Consider the following 13,459-nt stretch of genomic DNA (forward strand, 5'->3'; position numbering starts at 1 on the left):
GGTGGGCGTGGACCCAGCTTTGGGCACCTTGAACCCCTGGCCACCATCAGGGCCCAGTGGAGCTCTTGAGTTAGGAGAGAATCTAGCTTTGTGCTTTGTAATAATTTCCTGTTACCTTTTCATAATATTGGGCTCTCTGTCTAGATGTGTAGGATGGATAAAACTCACCAAAGCAAAATGAAAGTTGTGAAATTCAGATTTTGTTCCATTTTGAGAAAGTCTTCTTTCAGAAAAACTTGAATTTGTATTTCATATTCGTTTGACATGCATGCATAATTTTTCTCCTACTTCCCCAGAATTGCCTAACTTTTACTTTTCTTTTTTTGGTAATCTGTTATCTTGGGGAGCATAGACAAGTCTCCAGATTATATGTAATGTGGGGTTTAAAAGAGGGAGCTGGCCAACAGTAATATTATTGCAATTAATTCTCTGATTAATGAGAATAGACATTGACAAGCATGAGAACTAATGGAATAGTTCACTTGATATGGGAGAACCTTTTCTAGTTCTGTTATTGGACATGGGAAACTCGCAGTGCAATACCAAATCCTGCTGGCTATTTGCAAAATCTACACACATTTTTACATTTTTTTAAAAAAGGAACCAAAGATATATGACTCTGATTACAATGTTTCTTCTTTCTGTTTGTAAATGGGGTGGGTGTTTCCCACAAGTCCCTTATGCTTGGATGGGTTTGAAGATTTGGGTCAGGATGGTCTTTCAGAGTTCCTTCTTAGACCTGAAAACAATGGGCTCTGCCTTCTGGTAAATGCCTCCAGAGGGGAGAGTGGGTTTATGGCATTTTAATGTAGTGATTTGGCCCTTCGCAAATGTGTGAGCAGAGCAGTTTGGGGCATGAGAGACCAGTTACACCCACTTCTGCATCGCCCTTCAGGTGCCCACGGACGTTGAGAAATGTCAGGATCGGATGGAGTGCTTCAATGCTGACCTGAAAGCCGACATGGAGAGGTGGCAGAACAACAAGAGGCAGGACTTCCGGCAGCTGCTCATGGGAATGGCTGACAAGAACATCCAATATTATGAGAAGGTAAGGGGCACGCCGAAGGATCACAGCCCTCTCATTAAGGAAGTATTTCCCATAGGCAGAGCCTTTTGGGAGGGCCTGTCAAACCCAGAATTAGGGATCCTGCCAGTTCCAGCTCCTTCCCTATTTTACTTTATTCTTAGCAACCCCTGCATGTCTATGCCCAGCTGTGCTTGGTGTGATGCTGATTTTGGGAGCAGAACCCCCACTGGGGTTTCAGTTGCAGTCACTGCTGATGGAAGTGGTTTTCTCTTCCGTGCCCTTTGGCCCTGGCAGCTCGACGCTTTCCAGAATCAGTCAGGCCTTCAGCGCAGGGATGCCCCCAGTCAGTGGAGGTTTGGGGCTACATTAATGTGGTTTTGGGGTTACTTTAATGGAGGCTTTGGGGTTACAGCTTAAAGGAATCACCTGCTGTGGTTCTACCTCCAGGGGTTCCTCTCTTCCATTGTGCCATGGATCCCTTTGGTCATTTGCTGAAGCCTGTAGACCTCTTATCAAAATACTGTTTTGTTTTGTTTTAAAACAGACTAAATACTACCTTTAAAAAAGGCATGTAGAATTACAAGGGAAAACAATTAAAAACAGCTTTTTTCATGAATTCTCTTCTATCACAAATAGGGTCACTGTCTTGGGACCTCATCTTGGCTCCTACGTACATTTAACAAATGCTTTCTGTGTATCTGCTGTGTGCAAGGGGTGGGTACACATTAATAAACAAAACAGCAGGACTCCTGCCATTAAGGAGCCCTCAGTCTGGTGGAGGATATGCATTGGTACAATAATTCCACCACTGCAGAGTGAGGGAAAGAACAGGAAACTGGGAGAAAGTACTGGGGGCATAATTCAGACCAGGTGGAGTGGGCAGGAAAGGCCGAACTGAGGAAATTGCATTTAATCTGATTCTCAGAGACAAGGACTTGGGGAGTAAGTATTCCAGGCAAAGGGAACAACATGTGCAACATATGCAAGGTCGGAAAAAGCTTAAGCATTTGAGGATTAAAAGGAAAACTGGTGTGACCTTGGACCCATTGCTGACATAGAAGGATCCTTAAGGGAGAGAGCCTTGGACCCCTCCCTGGTCTCTGGTTTTGAAAGTAAGCTCAGCGTCTGGCTTCTTCTCCAACCTCAGAGTCACCAAGAAAGAGTAGCAGGGAGTGATTTTACTACTCTTGGCCTAAGGATGCCTCTTTCCTCCCATCTCCTCTGAATTCATCCCCAAATGACTCAGCACAAATTCCTGCTTCTAAGAAAGGCCTTGTGTGATTCCTCTGCCCATCCCTCTTTGCAAAAGACTTGTCAAAGGGAAAATCAGTTCTGCTGAGTAGCGTGGAGGAGAGTGCCCAAGTTGTCTATGGACCTGGGGTGCAGGGGGATTGGTATAGTCGGAAGAACTCTTTTTTTAAAAAAAATAAATCTTTATTATTCAGATTATTACAATTGTTCCTCTGCCCTTACCCCCGCCCCACTATCCTCATGCATAAGTTTACGATTTTTGTCCAGTCTCTTCCCGCACTCCCACACCCCTTTCCCCCCGAGAATTGTCAGTCCACTCCCTTTCTATGCCCCTGATTCTATTATATTCACCAGTTTATTCTGTTCATCAGATTTTTTATTCACTTGATTTTTAGATTCACTTGTTGATAGATATGTATTTATTGTTCATAATTTTTATCTTTACCTTTTTTTTCTTCTTCCTCTTCTTAAAGAATACCTTTCAGCATTTCATATAATACTGGTTTGGTGGTGATGAACTCCTTTAGCTTTTTCTTATCTGTGAAGCTCTTTATCTGACCTTCAATTCTGAATGATAGCTTTGCTGGATAGAGTAATCTTGGTTGTAGGTTCTTGCTATTCATCACTTTGAATATTTCTTGCCACTCCCTTCTGGCCTGCATAGTTTCTGTTGAGAAATCAGCTAACAGTCATATGGGTGCTCCCTTGTAGGTAACTAACTGTTTTTCTCTTGCTGCTTTCAAGATTCTCTTTTTGTCTTTTTCCCTTGGCATTTTAATTATGATGTCTCTTGGTGTGGTCCTCTTTGATTCCTCTTGTTTGGGGTTCTGTGCGCTTCCTGAACTTGTAAGTCTCTTTCTTTCACCAGGTAGGGAAAGTTTTCTGTCATTTCTTCTAATAGGTTTTCAGTATCTTGCTCTCTCTCTTCTTCTGGCACCCCCATAATTCGGATGTTGGTATGCTTGAAGTTGTCCCAGAGGCTCCTTACACTATCTTCATATTTTTGGATTCTTTTTTCTTTTCCTGTTGAGTGTTTTTTGCTTCTTTGTATTTCAAATCTTTGACTTGATTCTTGCGATCCTCTTGTCTGCTGTTGGATCTCTGTATATTATTTTTTATTTCAGTCAATGTATTCTTAATTTCTAGTTGGTCCTTTTTCATATCCTCGAGAGTCTCGCTAAATTTATTGGCCTTTTCTAAAAAATTCTTGAAAAACCTTATCACTGTGGTTTTGAATTGTATATCCAGTCGTTTGCTATTTGTGACCTGTTTCTTTGTCTCCGCATTTTGGCTGCGTCCCTGAGTTGACAGAGTGGCTTTGTGTGCTAGGTGTCCTATAGGGCCCAGTGGCTCAACCTCCCCAGTTACCTGAGGTGGACACTCTTGGTGCACCCCTTTGTGGGCTGTGTGCACAGTCTTATTGTAGTTAAGCCTTGATTGTTGTTGGTATCACTGGGAGGAATTGACCTCCAGGCCAATTGGCTGTGAGGATCAGCTGTGTCTACACTGGGGGAACTTCTGTGCTAGAGACACCCTTATGAGACAAGACTTGCAAAAGCCTCTGTGCTCAGCTTGGATGGGGTGGAATCTCAGGGTGGAGCAGACAGCATTGGCTTCCCGTCAGCCCTGCCCTAAGAGGCCCCTGAGTCTCAGTGTCCCTCGGTAATTGCTGCAAGCACCTCTGAGAGAAAGCTGCCCTCGAGTTCCGCCTGCTGCCAGACAGTCCAGTTTCTCCCTGAATAAGTCTGGGTCCCCAGAGTCTCACCTGGAACTGGAGTTCAGAGCATTCGGGAGCTTTTGTCTCCCTCCCGCTTGAGAAAGCCAGCCGCGTACTCAGTTGCCCACCCTTTCTCCGCATGCACACACCTCTGTACCTCTGCCTTCCACAGTTCCTCTGAGTCTCAGTGTGCTTTTCTCTTTCCTGACAGTCCAGTTTCTCCCCGTATGAATCTGGGTCCCCAGAGTCTCACCCAGAACTGGAGTTCAGCACAATCGGGAGCTTTTGTCTCCTTTCTGATTGAGAAAGCCAGCGGCGTACTCAGTTGCCAGTCCTCTCCGCGCGCGCGTCTCCGTACCTCTGCCTTCTGCAGCTCCTCTGTCAGTGTGCTTTTCTCTTTCCTTCTAGTTGTAGAATTTCCACTCAGCCAGCCTTCCTGTGGTTCTGGATGATGTCCGTTTTGTCTTTTAGTTGTAGTTTTGAAATTGTTGTGCGAGGCAGCAGTTTAGGTGTTTACCTATGCTGCCATCTTGGTTTCCCTCCCGGAAGAACTCTTGTTTTGGAGTCATGAGCTCTGCCATTTACTAGCAGTGTGTCTTGGGCAAGTTACTTAACCTCCTGGGTCTCATTTTCCTCATCTATGAAGTGTGTGTGTGTGTGTGTCGTGAGGACTACTGATGGTGAATGTAAAATACATGGCAGTGTTTGGACATGATGAAACAATAAATACAGAGTTCCCTCCCACCATTGTCCCAGTTGGGAGCTCCTGGAGCCGCCATACAAGCAAAAGTGAGGCTGGTGAGGAAGAGCGGGTTTCCGCCCCCTCGGAGCCAGGTGGCTGACTCATTCCAGTGTGACTGACAGCCTTATGCAGGCACCACCCATACCTGGAACCATGTCCCCATCCTGGCTGAGAACCTAGGGCCTCATCAAGGCTTTGCAGCCTGGTCTCTTCTCTGCTTTTTGAAGGGAAGGAATTTCTTTTAGTGACTCCATTTCCACTCACCGGATGTGAGCATTTAGTATGGACAGTGCATTGCGACCTTGTACAGACGCTGTGTATCTTTCATAGAAATGGAGGTGAAATATTCAAAACCAGCACCTGTTACCTCCTCCCTTGCTAGTAGTTATGGATAACACATGTGGATAAGGTCACCCAGCAGGATCGGCAGGATTAGAGCAGAACTAAGAAGCTGACCCCGAAATCTGAAACCCGATGCTGATTCTCCGTGCCCCGTGTTGTTGTTTCAGTGCCTCATGGCGTGGGAGTCGATTATTCCACTTCTACAGGAGAAGCAAGAGGCCAAGTGAGTTCCTTCTGGGGACAGAGGCTCTTCTACCTACACAGGGCACGCACGCCACCCCGGAATGTCCCTGCTGTGCCAGAGAGCAGGCACCGAGCAAGCAACCACAGAAACATCTCTCCTCGTGTCTTTCTTTCCCTTCCCCACCTGCCTTTGTCTGACAGTTGTTTTCACTTAGTATTTATTCCCTGGCGGAGGTGTAAGGCTATAATCATCTCTCAGCAAAAGCCGCAGACCTCCGTGCTGTGAAGGAACCTATGACACGGAACACTACGAAGATTCAAAAGTGAGGGACCAGACATCCTCAGTTGACACTCTGACATCTTGTCACAGTTTCCTGTTCTGGGACAGCGGAGCTGCCTGTTGCGGAAGAGAACCCGGGCCCCGCTTTTCAGGGATGTGAGAAAGGTACAAACAGGAGGCCATTCTTGCTTCCCATGGACACACAGCAGCTCTGGACTGACCTCTGTGGGCAACGACATGTCCCAGCCTGGCAGGAGGTGTTGGCACCTCCGTGGAAGGTCCTTAATGTACAGTGGCCTGCTCGTGATGAGTGGTGCCCGTTTGATGGTTTCTGGTTCGCGTGGGGCCATTTAAATCAGTGTCTAAATGCATCCGAACTAGAGCCAGCCAGCCAGCGTCCTTGTCCTTACGCGATGCCTCGGGGAGCTGGAGGACAGGGCTCCCCAAACTTGTTTCTGACACTATAATGCAGAAGATTGGAAACTGTTTCTGTGTAAAATGAAAAAAAAAAGGTGCATTTTTCTCTGTGACGTCCTTCCATGTTGTTGTTTTGTTTGTGAAATGTCATCAAAGTAGAGAGTAGGCCTGTGGGGGAGTAGCTATAGTCTCGAAGTCAGGGTAGCTCCCCCTGTTGTTGAGATCATGGGGCCGATACCAAGCCCCGCCTCCCACATCTGCTTTGTGCAATTGCCTTTACCTCACCAAAAAGTCCTAGTTTAATGTTTCCTATTACGTCCACTGAGTGCTCGGGCAACGTGTTGGTGAGAGGCCGGTGTGTGGTTATAACACAGTTGAGATTCTGCAAACTCAGTGTGAGTGTCCTACAGGAAGTGCTTTAACCCCTACTATTTCTGAGCAGGAGGCAAGTCAGTCCCGGTCACACCTGCACTGTGACACGGGTGGCAGTGGACTCTGCTTCTGGTTGAGCTAAGGTCAGTTTGTAGCCAAGTTCCTGGGGCCTGCTGGCTGCATCTAGTCTTTATTCCAAACTATTACCAGGTTTCCTTTTAAAATCAACATCAAACAAGCAGATTGGGGGGGAAAAAAGATCTATCTTCCAACCAGGTTTTTTCTTCTCCTAAAAGGAAGCTACATGTCACGTTTGTGTTCTTTCTTCTGTGGCTCATCCTTATAAAATTATAAATCTGAGCCTCAACTACGTGGTAGTTTTCTCTTTTTTTTTTAACGAAGCAGCTGTGCGGAGACAGCGCTGCACGTGGAAGGTAACCTGCAGACGCCGCCAGCCCGCGTGCGGCACGTGGAAGTCCCTCCACTCCACTTCCGACGGCGGAGCTGACCTGGTGTCAGCCACGCTGTGATGCTGCCGGGGCAGCAGCTGGACGGCACAGGACAGTTGGTTCTGTTTCATCATGTTTGAAAAAGTCGCGGTTTAAATTATAATTTTTATATCAATGGGTACTTCACTGCACTGTTAGACCCTGTTTGTGCTATGCTCAAATCCTTTGATGTGAATTTTCAGTTTGGTACGATTAGAAATGATTCATTGAAGTGGATGGATAAGAACAGTCCATCTACCCCGAGGGGTGATTCAGTGCTTCATTCTACCTCTAAACCATCACGTTGGTGTGGGCATGGGTGCCCGGGTCCAGCCTGACCGCTTGCTGGTAGAATCAGGGTGGGTTGATGGCTCTCTATTGATATTTGATAGGAGACACCAGACTGGCCCAGCAGAGAACACTCATCTTTGGGAATGTGGGAAGCCTTGCCTTATGGAATGTGTGCTTTTAAAGTGTTGCCCAGTGTAATGAATACTCAGAAAGAACGACGGCAGGAGTTACAGGAAAACTAGACGGTAGTCTGCTAGGTTCATCAGTGGGACATTTGGGGAAGGGAGCCGGGTCTGCAGTGATCTCTGAACATTTCTGGAGGTGAAAGACTAGCTCTGAAAGGGTTTGGGCATCTTGGGATTTTGTCTTCCTCTCTTTGGCCCCCATGTGATGTTCCTGTGCTGTAAGACACCAGCAAAAGCTGAAACACGGCAAGCTGCCTTCCAGCATGCTACTGGTAGCAGATCTGGGGAAAGCTGTGTATAGTAAGGCTTCCTTGGAGAAATGGCCTGGGCTGGCATCTTAAGGTGAGGAGGCAGGGCCAGAAGGAAAGGGACAGTAGGCAGTGAGGGAGGCTCTCCAGTCCTCCCAGGGCTCCCCTGAGGGTCAGCAGGCCCAAGCATTCACCTCTTCACCTCGATCAGCACGAAGGTGGTTGATCCCCGAGGAGAGATGTGTGATCCAGAGACTTCTGTGCCAAAGACTGCCTCATCGAGGCTTCGTCGCCCCATCCTCCTCGTCTCCACAAAGCCGTGGTGCTGAGAGCACCGCCTCCTGTCTTGTATTTATTTTCCAGGAGATTTTTGCTTGCAGATGCGCCTTACCTCGGGCAGGCAGACATGGGCAGGTTGTGAGGCTTGAAAGCACATGGCAGTGGGATGGACAGTCATCCCGTCCGCTGCCCCCGGGCCTGGGAAACAACAGGTTTCATTTACCAGATCAAAGATGCAGGCCAAGGCAGAAGAGAGGGTTCCTAGAAACTGAGCAGGTTTTGGAGAGCAGGTGGTGCTGAAGGTAAGATGGCAGCAGCTGCGGACATTGCTCTTCCTTATCGTGGGCTGGGCCGACAAGAAGATCCGAGGCTACTCTGCAAGGAACCACTGCCCCTGATGGAGGAGGCCTGTCCTGCAGGCTTTCTCCTTTAGTAAGGCCTAATGACGATTCCCGGTGAGCTCAGATAAGTGCGATTTGGGAGGCGATCAGCTTGTATTTCACTGGGCGGCTCCTTGAACTCACCAGACACCTTTCTTTAGTTGAAATAACACAACCCGGCACCACGCTGGGATCCTGGGGAATGTAACATAAGCTTGTCTTCATGCCAAATTTCAGCCACACCGGAGCGTGGTCTGCATGTTGTTGATGAGTGTTTTCTCAGTCGCCGTCCATGCACACCTGCTGCTCATTTCCTGGGAGGCCGCCTTTTGGGACGGAACGACAGGAAGCTCTGCTTTAGAGGAGGGCGTGATGGCCCCGCGGCAGTCGGCCAGTGGAGTTTCTCTCGGGACGGCATCAGTCCAAGAAACCCAGAGTTGGTGTGACTTGACCCTGAGATTGGGAGCATTGAAACCATGGGCACCAGTGGCTCTTTTGATGCCATTCATGGGATTGCAGAACAGTCGTTCTCTGTACTGTGTCCTGACGGGTGAGACAGGAGGGACAGCGAGGTCCAGAGCCACCTCCTGGGTCCATGTTGGCCTCGTCTGTTTGAGTCTTGGGATGGGTCAGAGCCGGGCTCCGCTCTGGCTGCGCTAAAAGGTGCTTCTGCTGAGCACATGGGCTGCCTGTGGTGAGGGCGGGCGTACCATCCTGGACCCCGCCTTCCTAGACGCCTACTCTAAAGGGCTGTGGAAACTGGTTGATCTAATTATGAGGCTGGGGTAACACCGCTTTGGTCATCTCCGTTTACAAAATGATGTTGGGAATGGGGGTTTGCCTCTTACTTTCAAAAGTCCTCAAGATGACTAAACCAGAAACCCGGTTTTTGATCAATCTACCCAGTAGGTGGTTAGCTTTTTGTTTGAGGGATGTCTGGTCTCCCCATAGCTGCACGGATTAGAGCATGCGCAGGGCTGGCTACATTAGAAAAGATGGGGAGGGACTTTGTTACAGGGGGTTTGCCTGTTCTTTCTTAATCGTATGTATTTGAACTGCTTTCTGGGTACGGCTGTCTGATTCCTTCTGTGTGGCAGAAAAATGCATTATCCAGGTAGTTTTTACTATTATAGAGAGCCTGTAAATAAGGGCTTTGAAAAAATAACTTTAACAAACCAGTAAGATTCTGTGTCTCATACATAAACATTCTGTGTACTTAGCACTTGAAAATAAACGCAATCCAGACTTTTTAAAATGCCACATACTGTTAAAAGCCTGACTCTACTTTTTGAGAATTTGTCAACACCTGTTAAAATGCCTTATTCTTCAATGGGTGTTTTTTAGATTCTGGATTAAAAAAAAAAAAGAATTTTTTAGAAAAGTAATCAGTTGTCCAGCTTAAATGCAAAAGGTCTAACATAGTCAGTCCTCAGTCCTCTTAAAGAAACAGATAAGAAAGTAGGGTTCATAATTAGGCCTGCCTTTCGGGAGGAGAGAGCTAAGTATTGCTATTGCCAAATGATGTTTCTGATAATGTAAGGAAACACAGGGACCACTAGACCTTTTTGTTTTAGAGTGTGAAAGACTAACTTAGTGCCTCTGGGCACACTTTTGATTGTAGAGGAAAAATGGCATCAGCATCGACAAATCACATAGATACAAAGAACTCTATAGATTATGACAACATTAAAGATTTACCCTGATTCTGCAGAGCAGCTTTTTAAGAGATACTGTGGGGGCCCCAGACCAGCACATTTCAGGAAGAAATGCTCCACAGGTGGAAATGCCAAAAACAGAAAACATATTGTGTTGACTCACATAATGTAGTCGATTTTACTAGGGCTTTTTCAATGAAAACCAGTGACCGAGTATTGTACGTGCTATGCTCTCACTGGGGGGTTCTGGCTCCCTGCAGGCCGGGTGAGAGCAGGCAACAGCCGTCATCACCCCTGTTTGACAGGCTGGCTCACCGGCCCAGGCCAGCCCTCCAGCCTCACACTGGAAAGAAGAAGGGGGGATGCTTTTTCCTCGGTGTGGAAACGGGGCGGTGAAAGTAGATTGTAAACAAAAACGTGACTCAGCATGTTGAAATGGTGCCCATGCCAGCTGGGCCTTCACCGAATAACCAGCCAGCGGCTCTGAACAGTCCACCCCATTCACCTGCTCACCCTGAGGTTCAGGTCCGGCCACCAGATGCCCTGTCCGCTGTACTTCTGTGTGCCTGCTCCCTTGAGGTCTATGAGTTGGGAATGCATGGGGAAACGATGTATACCTGATAGTATTCCCATGACATAAACTGCCAGCAGACTTTCTACTTGTATTTTAACTGTTGAAAAAGACAAAACAAAACAAACAAACAAAAACAACCCTTTGCTTAGGTCATGTCCAAATTATGGACCGTATTTCTTATGTTTAGAAGTCATTCTTTATGTTTAATTTTTTAAAGAAAAAAACACACCTTCTGAGGTGTTGATCAAGTCCTCTGTGTAAATGTGTTCTCTCTCCATGCTGCCATTAAGCCAAATCAAAAGCTGTGAATAAAAAAAAAAAATGTATTCAAGAATGTGTGTTGATGAGAAAGTGATTTATTTACAGATCAAAGTCTTTGTGTCATGAAGGTACCAAATCTTAAAAAGAATGTCGCCTTTTTCCCCCTGTTGTGGAACCCAGAGATTGTAAAAAGAAAAAAAAAAAGACCTTTTGTTGCATTTTTTATGTTGGCACGAGGTTTTTGTCCACTTTTTTTTTTCCATATGTTTGTGTATAAAAAAGTCTGCCCATTGTTTACTATGGGATTAGTATTACATTTTGAGGTAAACAAAAGAATTTGTATTGCTCGATAAACTGTTAGCCTGTACATTTCCAGGGTTTCTTTACCTCAATTAAAGTAATGGACCAATAAATCTATAAAAGATGCTTTCTTTACCTTGAGTCTTGTTCTCATTTGTACCCCTTTATCAGAGCAAAAACATGCACGTCTCTCTCTTTTCTTCTTCTCTAAAGCTTGCCTGCAAAAATCAGGATATAGAGAGCAACAGCAACAAAATATACTTGACCAGTTTTTATTCTTCAGTTCTTTGTAGACTCCTCCTCAGTGTACCGTCTCCTACGTTGACATGTTGGCACTGGCTTGGGGAGATGAAGAAACTACCCAGTGTCTGCAGTGTCACCGTGTACGAAACCAGGGTTGGCGGGGATGCTGGCAGCCAGCCCCGGAGTTACAGGAAGGACTTCTTCCTACTCCATCCACAGCAAAGCACAGCATCATTTCCGGGGCCAGGGCCAGTCATTTCCGGATTTCTCTTTGACTGTGTGGATGTTATTCAAAAATCCACAAGGAAAGAAGAAATGTCTGTGGTTCATTAGCGTGTTACACAGTGTGTTGCAAATCAGAGGCCAGAAAGCTAGGTTAAGCTTTCCTAATGAAGACAGTGACCTGGAAGTGGACTTAAGCTGGTGTTAAATTTGGCTTACTGATAGTAGACGTCATTAATATAATGTAGCCATACAAAATGAGGCAGCAAGGTGGATGGGGGAGAGAGATTTGGCATTAAATTGCAATGTAGCTTTAGGCAAGCCACATCTCCGAACTCTCACCACAGCGTTGTTGTGATTTTTTTTTAATATATAGAATGCAATTTATTTCTGCATGTGGTTTGTATCGCGAAATTCAGTTTGAGCATTCAGAGCAGAAGCACATCTTAGTTACTCCTTGACAATGACCTGGGCATGGACTGAATCAACCTGATTTGACCTCCTCAAATGTCCCATTGGGAAAATTTTGTCGCTCAGCCAGGGAATTCTGCTTGTAGGAAACATGAACAGAGTGAGAATTTTGAGCAATAAATCAATCTAATAGTTGAAATGAAGACAAGGATGTGACATTGTCCAAGGAAAGGTAGATGCAATGAAGATCTGACAACAAGAGCCATGGCTGAGCTAGGCAGACTTGCTATGGACACCAGCAGGGCTGACTGCACCAGGCTAGAAGAGCAGAGAGGCTTGCAGGCTCCTCACACTTCCCGGGGGCCAGGCTGGCGCCCTCAGGAGCTAGGCCTGTGTATGCCAGTGTTGTGATTTGTGAATGAAGACATGCCTCCCCTGAAGGGTTGCTGATTGGACTAGCATAGTGTATACAAAGCACCTCGTGTCTGCTGGGCACCCATTATAGGATAGCCCTTATGGGAAGACTCTTCCTAGAACTTGTTTAAATATGGCCAACTTAGATATTAAGGTTATTCCTATGACCATCCTTTCTGGATGTTTTGTCATTGAAAATTAAGAAGTGGGGTATACCTTTTTTTTGGGGGGGGGGAGGTTAATACCTTTTTCAACTGGTTTCTTTTAAAAGGACTATGGAAGTAGTATGTGGAGGATTTGATGGGAATAGATTGCACAAGTGGCAAGAAGTGATAGAAAGGGAGCTGATTGAAGAGATTTCTGTGGTGAGAGAAGGGCCCAGAGATGACTTGGAGACCTCCAGCCTAGGAGCTGGGAGGTGAACTGTGAAATCAATCAGGAGGAGAATATAAAAGATATTAGAGGATAGGGTGGGAGAAGAGGAATTTGGTTTGGATTTACGTTTGAGGAGATCCAGGTGGAGGTGTTGACTGGATTATTAGAAAGAGAGTTCTGGAGTCCATGGAAGTAAACTAGATTACTTGGGAAGAGAACCAAGGACACCGATTTGAGGGACTCAAGAATTCAGGATGCAGGGAGAGGAGATGGGGACTCAAGGACAGATTTTAAGGAGAAAAAGTAAGGACCACAGATTAGAACCCTGATTTTTAAGCATAAAGGCTTGTGAAAACAGCAATTGTTGGGCCCCGCCCATAGAGTGTGATTCTGATGGGGCCCAAGAGTTGGCATTTTAACAGGTTTCCAGGGATTGCTGATGCTGCTGGCCCAGGAACCACACTCTGAGAACCCCTGGGTTAGAACATCTGTTAGAAGAAACAATGACCTGGGTAGAATAGAAAAACTTGGAAACTGCTACCGTAGTGACAGGTGGGGTTGAAAAGGAGCCACTACTGGGGCTTTGAGAGCCCGACTCAGGTTAAACCCCACAGTGTATGGCAGGATCAATGTGGACAAATAAGGAGATTGTTCTAAATGTTCAGAGCAAGCTTTTCAGGAGCAGGAATGAAGAAGCCAATTATTAGATTCATTCAGGTTGGGAGAATCATTCACGACTGGGGTGGGAGGCAAAGGGTCAAGAGGAATGAGCATATTGGTGAGAGTTTAGATGGGAGCATGG

At 46.2% G+C, this 13,459-nt stretch overlaps 1 protein-coding gene across 3 annotated transcripts in view; it reads left to right on the plus strand.

The window, feature by feature from the left end:
* The window catches only part of SNX30 (sorting nexin family member 30), a 111,109-nt gene that overhangs the window by 77,194 nt on the left and 20,456 nt on the right, over positions 1–13,459 (plus strand). For 2 of the 3 annotated variants that reach the window (XM_054726755.1, XM_054726754.1), the window contains exon 8: positions 896–1,048. In XM_054726755.1, coding sequence (XP_054582730.1) covers positions 896–1,048 — 153 coding nt within the window. Of the gene's footprint in view, positions 1–895; positions 1,049–5,246; positions 11,119–13,459 lie in introns of those variants that run through there. The other variant, XM_008141788.3, reaches the window with a different exon arrangement.

Source organism: Eptesicus fuscus, chromosome 15 (genome assembly GCF_027574615.1).
Source record: "Eptesicus fuscus isolate TK198812 chromosome 15, DD_ASM_mEF_20220401, whole genome shotgun sequence".
NCBI lineage: Eukaryota > Metazoa > Chordata > Mammalia > Chiroptera > Vespertilionidae > Eptesicus > Eptesicus fuscus.